Source organism: Cryptomeria japonica, chromosome 2, assembly GCF_030272615.1.
Source record: "Cryptomeria japonica chromosome 2, Sugi_1.0, whole genome shotgun sequence".
NCBI classification, from domain to species: domain Eukaryota; kingdom Viridiplantae; phylum Streptophyta; class Pinopsida; order Cupressales; family Cupressaceae; genus Cryptomeria; species Cryptomeria japonica.
The window spans coordinates 588,744,686-588,767,682 of NC_081406.1; the positions used below are offsets into that span (position 1 = coordinate 588,744,686).

The window sequence follows — 22,997 nt, forward strand, 5'->3', positions numbered from 1 at the left end:
TTCTACAAGATTCTCGGTTTTAATTAATGGTTCTCCTTGTGGTTTTTTCACTTCCTCCAGGGGTTTGAGACAGTGAGATCCCCTTTCTCCCTTTTTGTTTATTCTCCTAGCTAAAACCTTTAGTTGAGCTATTAGGGCTACTAAAGTGGGAGGGTTTTGGAAAGGTATAAGGATTCAGAATATTCCCCAAAGTATTTCTCATTGTCTCTTTGCATATGATACTATGTTATTTGGACATGCTTTGTTAGTTGAGGTAAAAGTGATTAAAAGAATAATATAGAATTATGCATCGTTTTCTGGTCAGAAAGTGAATGGTGATAAATCAAAGATTTTCTTCCTTAATACATCACAACTGGTTCAACATAGGTTGCAATCCTTTTGGGGATTTGAGACTGGAAATCTTCCATGTACTTACCTTGGGATTCCTTTCTTTGTTCAACAGGATAAGATTGGTTTTGGGGATAAGATTATTTCGGTCATTTCTAAAAGAATTCTCTCATGGAATGATAGATGGTTAACTTTGGTGGGTAAAATTCTTCTCATCAAGTCTATTTTGAATGTTGTTCCCATATATCTCATGTCTGTTTTGAAGTCTCCAAAAGCAACTATTGTTAGTTTACAGGATACTCTTAGAGATTTTCTTTGGAACAATAATAAAGATGACAAGAAAAAACTCCCTTTAGTTGCATGGGATAAGGTATGTTTGCCTAAGAAACTAGGGGGAACAAGAATTCAGAGTTTGGAGAATCAGAATTTAGCCTTAGGTGCTAAGTTGGTTTGGAAATTATATGACAAGCCTAACTCCTTATGGGCATAGATTATGTTTGCCAAATATTTAAATAATGGACCGAGAGTACATTTTTAAAGTCTTAAATTTGCCTTCGGGTTCTGCTATTTGGAATTTCCTTCGTAAATGGATTGTTCATAATGGTAGAAAGGTCAGATTTTGGGATGAAGTATGGAATGGACACACACCTCTAGTGAATATTAGGGATTGGTCTCTTTGGATCACTATTATTTCCTCCCTTTGGGGTGTTTTTGTAGTAGATTAGTTTGAAATTGTGACTAGTGGACCCCTTAAGCTAGCTAGATGGAAGTCAATTGAATTCTTAGATGTTGATCAAAGTATGAAATTAGATTTTGAGAAGATTTTTGGGGATAGAATTGTGTATTTCTTTCTGATTCTGAGGATGAACTTATTTGAACAGAGAATATTTCTGGTAAATACATTGTTAAAGATGGTTACAACTCTCTTTATGGTTGCTAAAGATTTATCATCCTGGCCTTATAAGTTGTTTTGGCATTCGGCTTGTCTTCTTAAAGCTGGAGCCTTTGCTTGGTTGGCAGTTCAGGATAGAGTCCTTACAGGTATGAGATTGGACAAACTTGGTATTACTGTTGTCTTCCCTGGTGTCCTTTGTAACAAAAATTTGGAATCTTCTTCACACCTATTCCTACATTGTGATTGTGCTTATGAATGTTGGCAATGGTTGTTTGAGAAGTTAAATATATCCTTTGTTATTGGTAAGGATCTCATTTCCTATTTTTGATCTTGACCCTTTATGTTTGCCTCATCTTTTTATGCATGTCTTTAGATCATATCTCCATCTATTGTGATTTGAAATGTTTGGCTAGAGTGAAACAACAGGATATTTAAAAAAACAAGTTCTCCTGTGTCTGAGGTTCTATTAAAAATTGAGTCTTCAATCTTTGAGGTTGCTTTGTTGTTTATTTATAAGAATTTGAAAAATCTTACTTCTTTTTCGCACTAGGATAGTAGAGTTACTAGTGTTTGGAAGATGTTGTCGATTTTACCCTCTCATGGTTCAATTTTAAAAAAGAATGATGCAATAGGTAAGAGATGCTCTGCTAGATGGAAACCTCCTCCGCAAGGGCACTTTAAACTGAATTTTGATGAAGCCTCTCATGATAACCCCGGGTTGGTTGAGGTAGGCATGGTAATTTATGATCACAATGCAAATTTTATTCGAGCTAAGTGTCATGCTATTGGTTTTAAAACTAACAATTATGCTGAATTTCATGCTTTGTCTTTTGGATTGAATATGGCAATCTCTTGTGGAATTAAGGACTTAATAATTGAAGGTGATCCTATGGTGATTATTCAATATGTTATGAAAAAGAAATCGAACTGTTGGAATTTGCAGTATATACTTGAGCTCATTTTACAAAAATTAGAATTGTTTGACTCTTTCTTGTTATCCCATTGTTACAGAGAAGTTAATAAGATTGCAGATTATTTGGCAAATTTAGCCATTGATAGCAATGCTAATCGACAAGAGGTGGGTTTTGAGGAAATTCCTTCTAAGGTATGGGAAAGTTTGCAACAATAGTTATGTGATTTTCTTGAGTAATGTTGATGTAAAATTTTATGATGATAATTATTCTCGCTTTCCCATTTCATTTCAAGTATTCATGTTCGTTGCCTAGAGGAGAGTTCAAGCTCATGGTTTTTGATACAATAGTGTTTTTCTAAAGGTTTTTTGATACTTTATTTTTTGGCTGGAAGGTTTTTGGCTCATGGGATTTGCCACAGAGCTTTGGAAAATTATGTCTTCTTCCATTGATAGCAACTGTGGAAACTAATATTATATGTGTTGTGACCGCATTTTGTATGTGGTTTTGGACAGGGTGTATAAACTGATTTGTTAGATACTATAAATTTATTTGATGAGCTGTGACTAGAGGTTTTCTTCCCAGGGTTCTTTCCTTTGGTATGCTCTTTGAATCTTATGTAAAAAATAAAAAATATTAATAAAAAAGGTTTAGTGGAATAATCCACTTTTATTGAAAAAAAAAAAATACATTTTCATTTAAAAATATTATATTTTTATCAAATGAACATATACAAAAATAAATAAAAAATTAGGAAAAAATAATCTCATCTTATAGAACTTATATATAGAAATCAAAAAATATTTGGCACGATAGGATTATCTATATATAGAAGCATTTAAAATTAGTTCCTTTATTACATCAAATAGTTGCAATAAAATATGACCAATTGTTTTGTATATAAATAGTTTGGATCACTGCCATCCTTGCAGTACGGTGAGACGATGCTCCTGCTCAGGTAGACGTACCGATGAATGATTTCTGCAAAAAATTCATACAATTCGATGATAAGTTTCATTTCAAGTAAATAGTAAATCTATATGTGCTTTCAATAGCCAAAATACCAAGAAAAGGGATTCAAAGTAAATAGGTTCCAAAGCAAACAGTCAGCACTACATTTGTTAAACTCCAAATAATTGAAGAATAGAATCTACATCCGCCATGGTTGTTGAAAGCTTTGCTGCCAAGGGTTGGTAGCCATTCCAGTTGATAGCATTCCAACATTATCGTTGGAAATTCTCTCTCCATATCTCCTCTCTTCGGAGAGCTGCATCTATATGGTAGATAATTACATTCTGTAGAATGATAAATACAGTACTAGACGACATTAATATCTGAACGTACCATTTTGTGTAGTTCATCATTATCTTTTTGCAAGTCATTGGCCTGAATTATTACAACAGTAAGCCATTTGAGAGTCGATTCACATATAAGAATTACTTTAACCAATGAATTAACAAAGAAAAAACTAGATATGAATGTTCAATATTTATACATATAATCTCAAATTATAGATCGATTATATATTGCTCTTACCCTCCTTTGGAGCTCCTCCACAAGTCGGTTCTGTCACACAGTCTAACAGTTATCAATTAAGCTGAAGAAGGGAAATTCCAGATGCCACAATTGACATCATGTGTTACATACAATTCCTTCTATCATTTATGTTTGCAGGTGGAATCAAAGTTATTTAATATTTTTCTATTTTTTATTATTTGTGTTTATCATTGTAAGAAAAATTACAAGTGCAAAAAATTGCAGAGAAGAACAATAATACATAATATTCAGATTTATGTGGAAAAATTTGGTAAAATTATATCAAGAAAAAAACCAAGGTCAAAATATATTTCATATTAATTCTCAGGAATTTACAAAGTTACAACAATTCAAAACTGTACTTTAAAATATGACTTCGAACAACATATAACAACCGATTGCAGAGTCCTAATTGAAAACAACTTACTAAATATAGTAAGCATGAATCGCACATCTACATATATGACATATACAGAAGTTACTAGATGAGATCCATATTGACTTCACATTCCAACAACTACCACATACAACTCCTTTTACATTAATACTATTAATTTGTTAAGATTCGCTTCTATAGATTTTAGATAAAATGATCCAAAAATATACTTGTCTCAAAAGAAAATCAATATGCAACAACATGAAAAATAGTTACCTTTCTCTCCCTTACTCTATTCATTCCTACTTGAATCTGGCGCTCCACTTGCTCCAAGTCATCAGGACCCAAAGAAGAAAGTTCCTCCCCCTTTAAATTCCTGACAAGAAAAGTAGAACGAAAATGTGTTCTTCGTGAAAATTAGATCATATAAGATACTAAGACGCTAAGAGACAATACTAGGCATGCAGCCGTTGTAAGCTTACCTAACCATTTTCTCCGTGACCTGTATCTTTTGCATCAATCCTGCTACCTTTTCTGACTGAGATGATGACTACACAATGACACCAGAATTAAGTACGATCGTCTCCATCATACTACAAGAGTAAGCTGGCCAAGGGTGTTTGCCTATCCTTGGCTTAATAGACACATCCAAAATAATTATTTGTTGGACCGATTTGCTTTGAAACGTATAAAGTTAAGATATAAACCAAACTTATTAGAGTTATAATTGTTAGCCTGGTAGAGAGGTCCTAGTTTTCAACCATCTTCTCCAATGTAGCAACGTCAGCAGTGCATGTAAATGTCAAACAGACATTTCCAACGAAGGGTGGTCCAAGATTAGAAGAAATTATAGAAGAAAATCACCGCTAACTCTTAAAAGAAAATAAAATGAAGACAGTTAAAATAGTTATTAAACGTTTGAGTAATTTAATATGTGAATCTAAGATGTTTAAACTTTGAACAATGGTCTCATTGAAGTTGTTGGGCTAGGGTGAGAAGACCAAGCTAATTTTCAGGGTAGTTTCAACAAAATTTCATTGTAAAAACTTAAAAAATATGAAATGAGACAGATTTTAATGTAATTAAGCAAAAAGTTATATATATAGCTTATTAAGGACGTGTTTATTAGTTTCCTTTAGTTCAAGAGTAACTTCAAGGATTTATTTTCGCAGTGGCATAACTGAACTGACTTGGATCAACCAATCCTAATTCAAAACATTTTATATTATATTTTTTTCGCTGTCATTTTATAGTTTTAATCTTATTTGAATCTTGTTTTTATATAATAAGAATGATAATGTGATATAACCTGACCAATACAAAGAAACAAACAACACTAAGGCTGCAGAGCAAGAACAAATAATGAGCACCACGTCAAAAGATGCTAAATACATCAGATGCAGGCATACAATCCAAGGACCGAAAGAGACGAGACAAATCAAGGTAGTCTGAAACCACCCTAGGGAGCACCAAACAGTCCCAATCATTCTTTGACAAACAAAACCATTCCATTCAGTCCCATTCATTCTTTGATAAACAAATCCATTCCATTCCTAGTTGTTATCTCTCTTTTAATTCCAACTTTGGTATTATAAAGACATATAAAGCAATATGAAAGCCTCTCTCCCAACTCCTTTTTTCACTTCATTTCAGTTGGACAACTTCTGCGTTTCAATCATAGGCCTGACATGAGTCTCCCCCAAATCCCTAGTTTCATCAAATTTCCTCTCGCTACAAAGCTCCTCTCAGCCTCTGATATCGCTTCTAGAAGGACTGTGCATATATCATTAATAGCAAATGTTCCTTTTCCCTCCCAAAAGGTTGCTTGCTCCTATTGCTCATGCACAACCAACAATGAGGCGATTATGGCAAAGCAGTGGGGGGTCCTAATAGACCCTTTTACCTAATTTAAGATATAAGGTAATCATAGTAGGGAGTGCTTTATCCCCTTCCAATAAAACAATAAATCTGAAAAACACAATAAAGTAGGTGATGTGGATCAAGACCTCCTAACATTCCAACAGCAACCCAGGAAGTCCAATCCATGCCGAAACATTACCAATGCATTCTTTCTCAACATAAAACATAAAAGCTTAATAGCCATCCAAGAGGGGACCCTAGATAATCTTCACTGTTCATTAAAAAAAAATGAAAAATCATTTATAACACATCAATATTTAACCTAATCCAATGAAATTTCCAACAAGCAAACTCCCCAACTTTCAAGCTACCCTATCAACAATACAATCAACTTCCTGAAATTCAAGCTACCCTATCAAAAAATAGATCAGGGACTTGTAGCAGAAGATTCTTACCGTCCACAAAACCAAAAATTAGACTTCACTGATGACCACAAACATCAGCCCTAACATCTTATGTCATTGGCATGTCATAATAATGTATACACCTTCGGTGTGCCTAGAGGATGTGAACACCTCCAAACATTTCAAGCTTAACTTCCCATTTAGCCGAAGTTAAACTGATTCTTGGATTCCATTCGACCATGGGAATTAATGATTCACACTGTGTAGTTCAACGTCACTCGATTGTATAAATAAACACGTATTGGCTAATACAAAAGTGAAGCTAGGTCAGTTGAACAAATACATTAAATGATGCATGACACTTTTCTTTCCTTCAGCAATTATGTTGGGCATTTGTTGGAAATTGATGTTGTCATCCTCATCCGCTAGCCTTATACACCAGCGTTGTTATCCTCATCCGCTAGTGCCCAGCATTGTTATACTCATCTGCTAGTGCTGTTCGTTTTTTGTTTGTTTTTTCAATGGTGGATCGTCTATCGTCTTTTATTACTTAGTTTCTATTTTATTTAATGTTGCAATTTTGAATGCTAATTTGTTTTCAATTCCAGAATTTGACGGAAGTGAGTATGATTACTGGTGTATAAAAATCAGAGACTTTTTTAAATAGAAAAAGACGTTTTTTAAATATAAAAAGACGTGGGAAATTTTAGAAACGGGGTATGAAGAGACTCCATGTTGGAATGCACTTGCAATAAATGATGTAACAGCTAAGAAAAAGAATGCATAGACTTTATTCACATTCAAATTGCTCTTGATAAGAGTCTGTTTCTGAGAATTGCACATGCAAAGACTCAAGGCAAGGATCATATCAAAGTTGTCAAGCTACAAACCTTGAAATTGAAACGGGAATTTGAGAATTTAAAAATGTAGGAAACAAAGAATACGAATGAATAGTATAAGGGTCAAAGATGCAGTCAATAAAATGACTACTTTGGGTGAAGCTATGAGCAAAGAAGTTGTGATTAAAAAAGTGTTAGGTCTTTAACACTGAGATGAAAAAACGTTGCCATCGTTATTGAAGAGAGCAAAGATTTGTCCACTTCTGAGTATGATCACCTTGTTGGGTCTCTTATATCACATGAGAAAAGATTGAGAGATTCATCTCAAGATGTGAATGAGAAAGTTGCTTTTTCATCTAAGGTGCAAATTTCGAAGCATGAAGATGTAAATAGTAGCTCAAAGAGAAATCAAGGCCAAGGTAGAGGCCAAAATCAGAGTTCATCAAGAGGAAATAGAGGAAGAAGAGGTGGTCAAGGAGGAAGAGGTAGAGGCTGATTCGACAAGAGAAATATCCAGTGTTACCATTGTAACAGGTATGGCCATTTTGAAAGAGATTGCAGATTTTATTAGGTAATAACAATAAAAATGTCAATTGTGCTCAAAAGAGTGGAGAGGCTTCCTCAAGTAATTTTTTTTTATCCTATGGCAAAGCTGAACATGATATGAAAAATGTTTGGTATTTAGATTCAAAGTGCTCTAACCACATGTCTAGTAATAAAGATTTGCTTTCTACAATTGATGAGAGTTTTAAATCAAAGATTATGCTTGGTAATGACAACACTTTAGAGGTTGCAGCAAAAGAAGCCGTGAATGTGGCTACAAAAAAAGGTATGAAAAGTGTCCAAGAAATTTTTTATACTCCACAATTGAAGCACAATTTATTAAGTGTTGGACAGCTATGTGAAAAGAATTATAAGGTTGTCTTTGACAACCAGAAATGTACAGTCTATGATAAAAATCAAGTCAAGGAATAGGATGTTCCCGTTGCATTTTGATGAAAATAGCAATCATCTTGTCATTATGGCATATAAGGACAAAAGTTGGTTGTGGCATCTAAGGTATGGACATTTGAATTTTAATAGCTTGAAATTTCTGACATCAAAAGCTTTGGCTTTTGGGTTGCCTAGCTTTGGTTTTTGGGTTACCTAAGGTTCAAGAATACACAAAACCTGAAGGGTATGCTAAAGGCAAGCATGCAAGAGAATCATTCTCTAAAGAGAAAGCATGGAGGGCACATTACCCTCTTCAACTGCTTCATTACCCTCTTCAACTACTTCATTTAGATATTTGTGGTCCTATGTAGACCACGTGTTTGGGTAAGTCATCATATTTTCTTACTTTCATTGATGATTACGCAAGGTATTGTTGAGTTTATCTTTTAAAGTCCAGGGATGAGGCATTTGATACATTTAAAAGGTTCAAAGCCCTTGTTGAAAATGAGAAATGGTGCAAAATTAAATGTTTAAGGACAGATCAAGGAGGAGAATTTTGCTCAAGAGATTTCAAGAGTATTTGTGATTTGCATGGTATAAGAAGACAACTCGTAACTACTTACGCACCTCAACAGAATGGGATAGCTGAGAGGAAGAATCACACATTGGTAGAAATAGAAAGAAGTATGTTCAAACTAAAGGTTTGAGTAATTATTTTTGGGGTGATGCAGTTGCTACAACAGTGTACATTCTCAATCGGAGTCCCACTAGAGCACTTGCAATGATGACTCCTTATGAAGCATGGTATGCAAGAGGCCTAATATTACTCATTTTTGAGTTTTTGGTTGTCTGGCTTATGTACAAATTGCTGATCAAAATAGAAAAAAATTGTATCCCAACAGCGAGTCTTGTATTTTTTGTTGGGTATAGTGAGCCTAGTAAAGCTTACAGGTTGTATAACCCTTGCACTAATAGTGTAATTGTCTCAAGGGATGTGATTTTGATGAAGGGGGAGTTTATGCCCATCAAAAATACCATGCTGAGAAGCCTAAATCTGTTTTGATGGTGGTATTTTTGCTGATATTGATCATGGGCAGCCAATTAATACTTTAATTCCGAGTGGTCCACATCCACAAAGAAGCCCCTTTTCTAGTTCTTTAGTTTCAAGTGCAAGCCCACCATCAAGCCCAATATATAAGGAAGGTTAAAAGCTTAGCGGAAATTTATGAAAGAAGTGCAATTCAAGCTCATGAAGAAAATCCTAGAGGTGAGATAGTACATTTTGCATTATTTTCATAGGCTGATTTAGAACCATCTTGTTATGAGGATGCATGTACTAATGAAGTTTGGGTGCAAGCATTGCAACAAGAGATGGATTCAATTAACAAAAATGGTAATAGAGATCTTAAAAAGGTTCCACATGATAAGAAAAAAATTGGCACTAAATGGTTCTACAAGACTAAGTACCATAGTGATGGAAGTGTTGAAAGACAAAAAGCAAGGTTAGTTGCCAAAGGATTCACTCAAAGGTATGGTATAGATTATGAAGAAATATTTGTACCTGTAGCACGTGAATAGACTATTAGAATGTTGATTTCACTTGCAGCTCAAAAGAAATGGAGCATACATCATATAGATGTGAAAAGTGCCTTCTTGAATGGGTACTTAGAAGAAGAAATTTATGTGGAACAGCAATAAGGTTTGAGGTGCAAAGTAAAGAGCATCAAGTCTACAAGCTGAAAAAAGGCCTTGTATGGCCTCAAGCAAGCACTAAGAACTTGATATGCAAGGGTTGATGGGTATTTTCAAGAGATTGACTTCACTAGAAGTAAGAGTGAACCTACCCTTTACTACAAACAAAAAGGTAATGACATTCTTATTGTCAGTTTGTATGTTGATGATTTGTTGTATACACATGGGTAGAATTCTACAATGAAAGATAACTTCAAATCTTTTATGATGAAAGAATTTGAGATGTCAGATTTAGGCCTTATGAAATATTTACTAGGCATGGAAGTCTATCAAAGTAAGGATAGAATTTTCCTTTGCCAAATTAAATATGCCAAAGATATGTTGAATAAATTTGATATGGTTAATTGTAAACCATCCCACTCCAATTTTTCAAAGAGTTGTGTTGTGTAGAGATGATAGTGCTAACCAAGTTGATGGGACAACTTATAGAAGTATTGTTGGGAATTTGATGTTTCTAACTCACTCCAAGCGTGACATTGCTTATGCAGCTTCTTTTGTTTCAAGGTATATGACAAAGTCTTCTGAATTACATATGAAGGATGCAAAAAGAATTTTAAGGTATGTGAAACGTACTTTGATTTTTGACATTCATTACTACAATTCTAAAGGATTTGATCTAGTTGGTTTCAGTGATTTTGATTTGGGAGGTAGCGTGGATGACTGAAAATCTACTTCTGGTAACTGTTTCACGTTTGGTTTCTTGGAGTTCAAAGAAGCAAAGAATAGTTTCCCTTTCTTCTACAGAAGCAGAATATGTTGCAATCACATCTGCAGGAACTCAAGAATTATGGCTCAAGAAAGTTCTTGAAGAGATAGGTGAAACATAATTTCAGCCTACAGTGATACATTGTGATAATATGAGCCCCATAAAATTGGCCAAAATCCAGTGCATCATAGCAAAACTAAGCACTTTGATTGATTAGAAATATCATTTTATCAAAGATTTGGTACAATAGAAAGAGGTTGAACTCAGGTACATAAAGAGTACAAAACAACTTGCTGATATTTTTACCAAGGCAGTTGCAAAGGCTCAGTTTTTGATGCTTTGAAATCGTATTGTTAGTCCTTTCCCCATCAAAGGGGGAGTATTTTGAAAATTCATGTTGTCATCCTCATCCGCTAGCCTTATCCACCAACATTGTTATCCTGATTCGCTAGTGCCCAGCACTGCTATCCTCAACCGCTAGTGCTGTTTGGTTTTTTTTGGTTTTTTTTCAATGGTGGATCACAATCGTCTTTCATTAATTAGTTTCTATTTTATTTAATGTTGTTATTTTGTATGGAGCGTTATTTTATAAAGCTACTCCATTTCTTGTAAATTTAAATGAGCAGAGAAAAAACATATAATGAACACAAAACAACTGAAAGCAAATTAAGACAAACACACAAAATAACACATAACATAGCTATTTACGTGGTTCACCATTATTGGCTACATCCACTAGAAAGCAGGGAAAACCTCTATTAATGTTATCCGGTAATACATCATACATGGCCATTTATACATTCATATTCAGCTATAAATCAAAGAGTTGAGGGAGCCAAAAGATCATGTCACCGTTGGGCTTCACATTCCCAACACTTCTCTTGTAAACTGTTTTTAGTGCAGAAATAATAATGTTGTGTGAATTTGTATTGCTGCGAATATTTATCACTTTCTTGTGGGACTGTTTTTTCAATTCTTCAGCATTGTACAGTGTTGTTGAATTTCTATTTTATTCTTGGAAGATCAAATGAATTCAGTCGTAAATCTTACATAATGGTACAGTGGAGATGAAGAGCAATTAACTCTCCTCGTTTTTTTCCGTATTAAGTTTCACCAAGGTAAACTATCATGTTAATGCTTCATTTTATTCTGATTTTGCACATTTTCATTCTTTACAGCCCCTTTATAGCTTTTAGCATTTAGAGTGTCAGTATTCAAAAGTATAACAATTGCATTATATTATATTTTATCAAGAATGTCAACATTCATGATGAGAAATCAAGAACAGGATGCCCATCTTAATTAAAAAGAACTACTACACTCCATGATTAAACCATTTCTGTTGTGAATGAGATACATTACATATTATTGCTAGTGAACAATTATCAAATTCACATTGTACGAATATATTTAAGAATGGGGACATTGCAAATTGAGTGAAATATGTGGATGGCATCCCATGGATATATCATTTAGAAAATTTTCGTGCTGTATGTTGATTGAAGTAGCATATATCATCAAAATCCATGTAATATCACACTGAAATATCCAAGTCAATTTTGGGTCAGACAGCATTAGATTATATTTTTCCTTGTGATTTTCATAAGGATGTTGCTAGCAATTTTTAGTTGTCTACTGGTACTCTTCCATATTTGGAAACTGACAGGGAAATGCAGAAAAATGGTGGCACAGTTTAACCATAATAGGGAAAACTATTTATATATAAATATTTCAAGAGGATTAAGGTGTTAATAAACCAACTCAAACAGAAAGGGAACACTTAATAAGTACGATACAGCACATATAAAAAGATGGTCCAGAATTGCAAGATACACTAGCACCCCATATAGGTTTTATCATTGTCGTAGATAACCTGCAACATGAGTTTGCAAAAGAGATGTTGGAAGAGATCCCAAAATATAACGAGGAAACAAAAGCCTACTGAGAAAAGGAGACCAACCTCTAGATACAAAAGATGTTCAAACCATAAGGGAAATAAGTAAGCACCCTATTGCAAGTTATACATTGAATGAACACTCCATTTAGTTTTTTTCAATCTTATCAATTAAATAGATTGAAATCTATTGTCAAATTTGGTCAGTTTATTTAAAAGAACAGTTATGAGATGAGAAATCTTGTAGAAGTTGAGAAAAAAATCAATTGTTGAAAATAAGCTATACTCCATTGACAATGGATTGTTCAAAGATGGGTCAATAGTTCAATTGCTAGAGCACTCCAACAGCATGAAATGTCTTAGGTTGGATTCCTAGCTGGTTGATATGAGCTGTAGCTCAACATGTGAAATCAAAACCAAGCTAGCAAATCCAAACACCTCAGTGTAACTTAAGGGGGTGTTGGAAATAAGCTACATTCAAAATGATAATGGATTGATCAAGAAAGGGTCAATAAATCAGTTGTAAGAGCAATCCAAAGGTAGCCTTCTGCAATCGACAAAGAACAAATTGAATAGGTCTAAAATCTACTAGATTCCTCCCCCTCAAGGGAAATTAAAGTTAAATTTTGATGGAGTAGTGAAAGACAATCGTAGAAAAGTAGGAGGTGGTTGCGTAATTAGTGATCACAAAGGACAAATCATTTCTCCAAGAGCCCTGAAATTGTACGTGGTGGGACAAACAATCTACAAGAAGCCCATGCTCTTCTTCAAGGAATCCTAATGGTTGAAGCCCTCTGTATCTCGAACATCATAATTAAAGGGGATTCTTTGCTCATTATCAATGCCTATAGAAAGAGTTGTGCTCTCAATTGGAGCATTCAACATATTTTAGAACATGTCTACTCCCTTTTGCACACTCTAGATAGATTTGAGTTGTGTCATTGTTACAAGAAAGGCAATCGTCTTGCAGATTGGTTGGCGAATAAAAGATACGCACAATCTAAGCCTATTGTCAATTATTCTATGGACTCTTTGCACCAATTTTTGGCAGCTTCAAAAATAATCCAACATGAAATGACAAACTTTTGAATTTTAACATTCTTGGTTTTTTGCAAGGCTACATTCCTTAAATACTCTCTGCCAATCACGGAATTACTTCATCCCGAAGGTACGCTGCTTGGCCTTGACTTGGTTCTTGTCTTCCTTGGCATGTCGAGTATTGTAGTACTCAATTTATTCTAGCTCATCAGTTGCATATCTATCCTCTTGTCACATCTTTAGAACAAATTCAAGGCTCTCTCATTCCTTATCAACCATGAGCCTTGGACTAGGAAGCAATCCCTGAAGAGGAAGTGCCCATTCTTCAACATTGCTTGGACACAACTTCAACATTGCCACTTTGCCTGTGTAGCTCAGGATAAGTCTCCTCACCACATCCAAGTCAAATTCAAGCCTAATCCAAATATGGAAAAGGATAATGATAATGCCATTGATGTTCTTAGCTCTTTCTCAGTCCCTTGCAAGATTTGTTGTCTAGTTTGTAAATAGGGTTGAGCTATGCTCCCCTTCTTTATGATGAATAATGATGAACAACAAATACCCTCATCGGTACTGAGAGGGGGGGGCGTGAATCAGTACATACCAAAACTTCTCAACAACTTATCAAGTTAAAACAATGCTAACCGGTTGTCTTCATCACTAAACTTAACCATGGCAATACCATTTAAACACAATAAGACTTTAGACATCTAAACCAATAAAACCGAATACTTCAAATAACATTCAACACTTGATAACTATTTCACCAACATACATATGCATGTGTTGTATCAGTAATACCATAACCATTAGCTTTGCATGCATATTCACCTAAACAAAGACTGCACAATTATCACATGAAAAATACACAACTCATGACACATATTTTTCATGTGGAAACCCAAATGGGAAAAACCACGGTGGGGATGAATACCCACAAGCTTTTTTTTGACCTCTTTTGAAAATCCTTTTGTTAGGAGCCTAGTCCAGTTAAAGACTTTACAATAAGGTTCTGTTAGGAACCGATCCTGTTAAAGATCACCCGGTTAAGGGATGGCTATATACCCTGTTAAAGGTTGAAACCATGTTAAAGGTTACCTTGCTAGAGGATTTGAAGAACTCAACGATCTTGAGTCACCTGGATAGAGGATTTGCAATAAGCCTATTTAAGATACCCGGTAAAAGGATTTTCCTACTGTTGAAATGGTTGGAAGACAACAAGTCAAGCTCTGATCTGATAACAGCACTACATGCTACGGCAGATCCTTTTCAGCTCCTCTATTCTGCAATCACACTCTGCAGTTTTGCACTCATTGGTCTGGCAAGTATTTCATCACTTGGATACAAACACAACATTTGCCAACACTTACAATATCAAAATTCATCGACCTTATAGACAACAATTAGGTCGGTAGCATAAACCCTAAACATTTTAAGTTTACAATTACAAGCGATCCAATCCTGACCGTTCACACACTTTGCATAGAATAAAACAATCTCAAACAGATCACAAGTCATTCTGCATCATCCATTCTTCACCGCATATAAAAATCAATAGCCCATCATGCTTTCTTCACATACTGCTAAGAAGAATGTTCATTCTCGAGGTAGATATTTAATGCAATGGATCTTCACATGCAAGATCCTCAAGGAAATCCTTCACGTACACAAAACTGATGTGGCATCTCGGTCTCATCCTTATTTCATAGCTAACTCATCAAAAAATGTCATCGGTTGCATCGCACAAGCTATATTGCCAAACCGGAAACCCTAGAGCTAAGACTACCAACCGGTAGTCATACTTAGTGAAACCCTGACACCGGTTCACTCCATCTCTTCATACCGGTTCTCCTACTTGAACATCAATCACAACTTCTTCCAATCTTCATACTAGTTCACCTGTACTTATTGACATCAATGACAATATACATTATCATCATATCATCATATGCCAACAATCTCTCTCTTTGGCATTGATGGCAATACTCAGCGTAGCATTGCTACTATATAAAAAAAATAGACCAATGCAATTATAACATATATCTTCATCATCAGATATCTTCACCCATATCATACATCATCCGATATCTTCTCCCCCTTTGACAACAATGCCAAAGTGGAGGCAAAAGCTTCCATTCTCCACTATGTTGCTCCCCCTATGGAGTAGCATCCTTCAACACATCAATCTTGAAAGATTTGTCACTGTAGTACTTGACTGATGTGGAACACAAAACTTTAGTTTATTTCATGAAGGGGAATAACACCTAATTCACCTCTCAAATAGGTAAATGTAATCTTCGGTAAGGGCTTAGTGAATATGTCTGCTAGCTTCTCCTTAATGGAAACATGTTCTAATACAACCTCTCTGTTTTGAACCTTCTCTCTCAAGAAATGATATTTGAGCTCAATGTACTTTGTCCTAGCATGCAATATCAGATTCTTGGAAATATTGATTGCACTTGTGTTGTCACAAAATATACTCACCGGTTCAGATATAGGTACTTTGAAATCATCCAATACATGTTTCATCCAGATTGCTTGAGTGCAGTTCATAAATGCTGCCACATACTCCGCTTCAGCTGTAGACAAGGAAGTACAGCTTTGCTTCTTACTCGTCCATCAGACTAGGCTTCCACCAAGAAAAAACGCTCCACCGGTTATGCTCTTCCGGTCGTCCACATTACCTACCCAATCTGCATCGGTAAATACCTTAAGATTAAAATCGCCATTGTATGGATACCACAATCCATAATCAATTGTCCCTTTCAAGTTTCTGAGAATCCTCTTGATTGCTACCAAGTGGGATTCTCTTGGACTTTTCTGAAAAACGGGCCACAATGCCCACTACATGAGCAATATCTGGTCTGCTATGTGCACAAGATCAAGTAAGTTCTCTGCTGAAAAAGGCTTACCTTTGAACGTTGAGAAAGACATCTTCCCAAGTTGGCATTCTCTGCGCAAAGAATTCTTCGGTTTATTCAGCAAAGGCAATCCTCTTACTACCTTGATCTTACTCGCCTTTACAATATTATCAAAATTCATATGACAAAATCTCCTATGCCATATCCAACTGTCATCAAACATCATCATCACACACTAACTAATCTTGGCATTCAACTGAAACAAGTTACCTTTGGTCTGCTTACCGATGGCAATAAGTTCATCACTCTTTCCAATTATACTCTAGACTCCAACTTTAAACTCCAGAATGAGTCTTTTTTCATTTAGCTGAGCAACACTCAAAAGGTTGTGCTTAAGACCTTCTACCCATTAGACATCATCCGCACTGCTCTTTCCATCCAGTGAGATGGATCCTTTACCTTTCACCAAGCATGGTGCATTGTTGCCAAATCAGACAACACCTCCATTATATTCTTCCAGAGACAAAAACATTCTCCGGTCACCAGTCATGTGGTGAGCACACCCACTATCAATAATCCACTCATTAGAGTTGTCAATGCGAGAGACAGGGCTTTCTTGTCAAACACTTCTTCCTTTACAACTACAAACACTATGTCTTCATTCTCTTTAAACTCAGATTCTTCATCAGTAACACCTTCATCAAATGCAACAAAACAATTTCTCCTACCTCCTCCTTTATACTTTCTAAACCTCTCTGGTTTATCCTTACTGTCATTGTTAGGACAGTTAACAACTATATGTCCTATCTTATTGCAAGAAAAACATTTTAAAATAATCTTACCTCTGTATTTTCCGGTGCCTTTTGGAAGTCTCTTGGCAAGAAGAGCTTCAAACTCCATCAAAATCTCTTCATCATCCATACTCTGCATTGCCTGGATTCATAACTGCTATTACTTCTTTTCCTTTTCTGGTTGGTGTAGCAGATGCTCTAAAGGCTGACTCAGACTTCTAAACACTGCCATCATAGCTATTCAACTCATATGCAATCAACTTTGTAATGATAGAGTCTAAAGATATCTTGGTTTTCTCAATAGACCTTAGCTCCTAAATAGTAGCAACTCTGATTGGATAGACCGGTAACAATGATCTCAAAACTTTACTGACAATGGTGGCATCATCAATTGTTCCACCAGTGCTCTTGATATCTCCAACCACACTCTTGATCCTTATGTCATATTGTTGAATGGTCTCTCCTTCAACCATCCTCATGTCTTCAAATTTTTCTCTAAGGCTTTCTTCCTTAGCCTGCTTGACATTCTCATCACCGCCATAAATGGTTTCCAGTGTGTCCCACACATCCTTAGGAGTGTCCTTATCTTGTACATCAATTAACTCAATATCGAATAGGCTGCTAATAAAGGCTTCCATGACTTGCTCGTTTTCTCGAATCTCTCTTTTCTGATCATCGGTTAGAGTGCTAGTGGGGATTACATAGGCATTCTCAACATAGCTCTAGTGTTCAGCACCCTAAATCTTGATTTAAATCATCATTTTGTCCTTCCATATTTTGAAATTATCTCTATTAAACTTAGGACCTTTTCTCTTCATCATTAAAGTAGGATCTTTTACCTCAAGCGGTTAAGCTTATATCATCGAGAACCTGGAGTTGCTCTAATACCAATTGATGAATAATGGGGAACAACAAATACCCTAATCAATATTGAGAGTGGGGGGTGAATCAGTACATACAAAAACTTCTCAACAACTTATCAAGTTAAAACAATGCTAACCGGTTGTCTTCATCACTGAACTTAACCATGGCAATATCGGTTAAACATAGTAGGACTTCAGACATCTCAACCAATAAAGTTGAATACTTCAAATAACATTCAACACTTGATAACTATTTCACCAACATACATATGTATGTGTTGTATCAGTAATACCATAACCATTAGCTTTGCATGCATATTCACATAAACAAAGACTGCACAATCATCACATGAAAAATGCACAACTCATGACATAGATTTTTCACATGGAAACCCAAATAGGAAAAACCACAGTGGGGATGAATACCTACAAGCTTGTTTTTGGACTCTTTTGAAGCTCGGTCTGTTAGGAGCCTAGTCTGGTTAAAGACTTTACAATAAGGTTCTGTTAGGAACCGACCCTGTGAAAGATCACCCGATTAAGGGATGGCTATATACCCTGTTAAAGGTTGAAACCCTGTTAAAGGTTACCTTGCTAGAGGATTTGAAGAACTCAATGATCTTGAGTCACCTGGTAAGAGGATTTGCAATAAGCCTGTTAAAGCTACCCGATAAAGGGATTTTCCTACTGTTGAAATGGTTAGAAGATAATAGGTAAAGCTCTGATCTGATAACATCACTACATGCAAAGGCAGATCCTTTTCAACTCCTCTATTCTGCAATCACACTCTGCAGTTTTCCACTCATTGGTCTGGCAAGTATCTCATCACTCGGATACAAACACAACATTTTCCAACACTTGCAATATCAAAACTCATCGATCTTATAGACAACAATTAGGTCGGTAGCATAAACCCTAAACCCTAAACATTTTAGGTTTACAATTACAAGCGGTCCAATCCTGACCATTCACACACTTTGCATAGAATAAAACAATCTCAAACAGATCACAAGTGATTCTACATCATCCATTCTTCACCGCATATGAAAATCAGTAACTCATCACGCTCTCTTCACATGCTAGGAAGAATGTTCATTCCCGAGGTAGACATTTAATGCAATCGATCTTCACATGCAAGATCCTCAAGGAAATCCTTCACGTGCACAAAAATGACGTGGCATCTCGATCTCATCCTTATTTCTTAGCTAACTCATCACAAAATATCACCAGTTGCATCGCACAAGCTAGATTACCAAACCAGAAACCCTAGAGCTGAGACTACCAACCGGTAGTCATACTTAGTGAAACCCTAACACCGGTTCACTCTATCTCTTCATATCGGTTCTCCTACTTGAACATCAATAACAACTTCTTCCAATATTCATACCGGTTCACCTGTACTTATTGACATCAATGACAACATACATTATCATCATATGCCAACAATCTCCCCCTTTGGCATTGATGGCAATACTCAGTGTAGCATTGCAGCTATATAAAACAATAGACCAGTGAAACTATAACATATATCTTCATCATCAGATATCTTCACCCATATCATACATCATCAGATATCTTCTCCCCCTTTGACAGCAATGTCAAAGTGGAGGCACAAGCTTCCATTCTCCACTATGCTGCTCCCCATATGGAGTAGCATCCTTCAACACAACAATCCTGAAAGATTTGTCACTGTAGTACCTGACTGATGTGGAGCACAAAACTTTAGTTTACTTCATGAAGGGGAAAAACCCCTAATTCACCTCTCAAATAGGTAAATGTAGTCTTCGGTAAGGACTTAGTGAATATGTCTTCTAGCTGGTCCTTACTGAGAAACATGTTATAATACAACCTCTCTATTTTGAACCTTCTCTTTCAAGAAATGATACGTCAGCTCAATGTGCTTTGTCCTAGCATGCAATATCGGATTTTTGGAAATATTGATTGCACTTGTGTTGTCACAAAATATACTCACCGATTCAGGTATAGGTACTTTGAAACCATCCAATACATGTTTCATCCAGATTGCTTGAGTGCAGTTCATAAATGCTGCCACATACTCCGCTTCAGCTGTAGACTGGGAAGTACAGCTCCACTTCTTACTCGTCCATGAGACTAGTCTTCCACCAAAAAAAAACGCTCCACCGGTTGTGCTCTTCCGGTCGTCCACATTACCTGCCCAATCTGCATCAGTAAATACTTTGAGATTAAAATCACCATTGTATGGATACCACAATCCATTATCAAATGTCCCTTTTAGGTATCTAAGAATCCTCTTGACTACTACCAAGTGGGATTCTCTTGGACTTTTCTGAAAACGGGCCACAATTCCCACTGCATGAGCAATATCTGGTCTGCTATGTACCACAAAGTGCAACTTACCGATCATTGAGCGGCACTCCTTCTCATTCACCAACGTTGAATCATCTTCCTTAGTCAATTTACAGCCAGTCACCATCGGTGTACCTACCGGTTTGCTCTCCTCCATGCCAAAGGTCTTCAATACCTCTTTGACATACTTGGACTGGGTAATAAAGATACCCTCTTTCATCTACTGAATTTGTAAACCAATGAAGAACTTTATCTCTCCAATCAGAGACATCTCAAACTCTTTATTCATTTCATTTGCAAATGCATGGTTCATTTCATCATCTCCTCCAAAGATTATGTCATCTACAAATACTTCACAGATCAGAATCTGATCACCTTCAGATTTCAGGTACACGTTGCTATCCTCACTTGTTCTCTGAACTCCTATCTTCACAAGATGAGAGTGTACCCATTCATACCATGCTCTTGGTGCTTGTTTCAATCCATACAGGGCCTTGTGTAATCTACACACCATGTTACTATCTTCTGATAAGGCAAACCCATCTGGTTGCTCAATATAAACTTCCTCTTCTAGGATTTCATTCAAGAATGTGGACTTCACATCCATCTGGTATACCTTGAATCCCTTAAATGCTGCAAATGCAAGTAGCATTTGAACACCTTCCAGTCTAGCCATTGGGGCAAAAGTTTCTCCATAGTCTTCTCCCTCTTCCTGAACATATCCCTTGCATACAAGTCTTGCCTTGTTCCTTACAACTGTGCCTTTGTCATTCAGCTTATTCCTGAAGACCCATTTGGTACCTATGGCATTCTTGTGTTTCGGTCTGGGTACCAAAGACCATGTTGCATTATTTTCTATCTGGTCCAGCTTCTCTTTCATTGCCTTAATCCAGTCTTTATCTATAAGTTCCTCTCTAGTAGTCTTAGGCCTAAATTCAGAAATCATCCAAAAGTTTTCTTTCACCTTTCTTTTTGTGAGTATCCCTGCATCTTTATCTTCTATGATCTGCTTCGGATCATGATGTAGTTTCACATATCTAGGAATGACTCTAGCTGGTTCTGCTTGCTTTTCCTCTTCTTCTTCTTCTTCTCCATCTTCTTCTTCACCTACTGCAGCTTCTACCAGTATAGGAACACTAATATCTTTGCTTGTTTCTTTCTTAACCGGTTCCCCAAAGGCTACACTCGGTTCATCTTCCACTTGCTCGTTGCAAGTTTCCTCAGGCTCCTTAGGGAATTCGTCAACCTTGACATTGATACTCTCAACAATTTTTTGGGTCCTATTGTTGTAGCACTTGAGAGCTTTGCTCTTAGTGGAATATCCCAGAAATATTCCTTCATCACATTTAGCATCAAACTTGCTCAGATGCTCACCTCTCTTGATATAACACTTACTGCCAAATACTTTAAAATAACTCACAGTGGGAGTCTTCTCAGTCCAGTACTCATAAGGGGTTTTATCTTTACCTTTCTTGATAAGTACTCGGTTCATAGTATAGACTGCAGTGCTCACCACTTCTCTCCAATAAGTGTGAGCAACCTTTCCTTGGATCAACATTGCTCTAGCCGCTTCAACTACAGTCCTTTTATTCCTTTCTGCTATGCCATTTTGTTGTGGTGTCCTTGGGACAGACAACTACCTCCTGATACCGTTCTCTTCACAGTACTTGTTGAATTCATCAAAAGTGAATTCACCTCCTTGATCAGTTCTTAGGCATTTTATCCTTTGACCACTTTCCTTCTCTACTAATGCTCTAAAGGCTTTGAACTTTCCAAATGCCTCAAACTTGTCTTTCAAGAATGTGACCCAAATCATTCTTGAGCAATCATTAGTAAGAATCATGAAATACCCATCTCCTTGAATACTTCTAGTTTTCATTGGACCACACAGATCAGTGTGCACAAGATCAGGTAAGTTCTCTGCTGAAAAAGACTTACCTTTGAACGTCGAGGAAGACATCTTCCCAAGTTGGCATTCTCTGCAAAAAGAATTCTTTGGTTTCTTCAGCAAAGGCAATCCTCTTACTGCCTTGATCTTACTCGCCTTTACAATGTTATCAAAATTCATATGACAAAGTCTCCTATGCCATATCCAACTATCGTCAAACATCGTCATCACACATTGACTAATCTTGGCATTCAACTAAAACAAGTTACCTTTGGTTTTCTTACCAGTGGCAATAAGTTCACCACTCTTTCCAATTATACTGCAGACTCCACCTTTGAACTCCAGAATGAGTCTTTTATTATTTAGCTGAACAACACTCAAAAGGTTGTGCTTAAGATCTTCTACCCAGTAGACATCATCCGCACTGCTCTTTCCATTCAATGAGATGGATCCTTTACCTTTCACCACGCATGGTGCATTGTTGCCAAACCGGACAACACCTCCATCATATTCTTCCAGACACAGAAACTTTCTTCGATCACCAGTCGTGGTGAGAACACCCACTATCAATAATCCACTCATTAGAGTTGTCAATGCGAGAGACAAGGGCTTTCTTGTCAGACACTTTTCCTTTACAACTACAAACACTATGTCCTCATTCTCTTTATCCTCAGATTCTTCATCAGTAACACCTTCATCAACTGCAACAAAATAATTTCTCCTACCTCCTCCTTTATACTTTCTAAACCTCTCTGGTTTTTCCTTATTGTCATTGTTAGGACAGTTAACAACTAT

At 36.3% G+C, this 22,997-nt stretch overlaps 1 protein-coding gene across 4 annotated transcripts in view; it reads right to left on the minus strand.

The window, feature by feature from the left end:
* Positions 1-2,883: 2,883 nt before the first annotated feature.
* Positions 2,884-22,997, minus strand: part of LOC131873663 (truncated transcription factor CAULIFLOWER A-like) — a 99,928-nt gene continuing 79,814 nt past the window's right edge. The window contains exons 3-8 of one of the 4 annotated variants that reach the window (XM_059216752.1): positions 4,528-4,595; positions 4,322-4,421; positions 3,670-3,699; positions 3,478-3,519; positions 3,288-3,406; positions 2,884-3,114 (exon numbers count right to left, since the gene is read on the minus strand). In XM_059216752.1, the coding sequence (XP_059072735.1) occupies positions 3,048-3,114; positions 3,288-3,406; positions 3,478-3,519; positions 3,670-3,699; positions 4,322-4,421; positions 4,528-4,595 (426 nt within the window). In that variant the 3' untranslated portion in view covers positions 2,884-3,047. Of the gene's footprint in view, positions 3,115-3,249; positions 3,407-3,477; positions 3,520-3,669; positions 3,700-4,321; positions 4,422-4,527; positions 4,596-22,997 lie in introns of all 4 variants that reach the window. The other 3 variants (XM_059216749.1, XM_059216750.1, XM_059216751.1) reach the window with 3 other exon arrangements.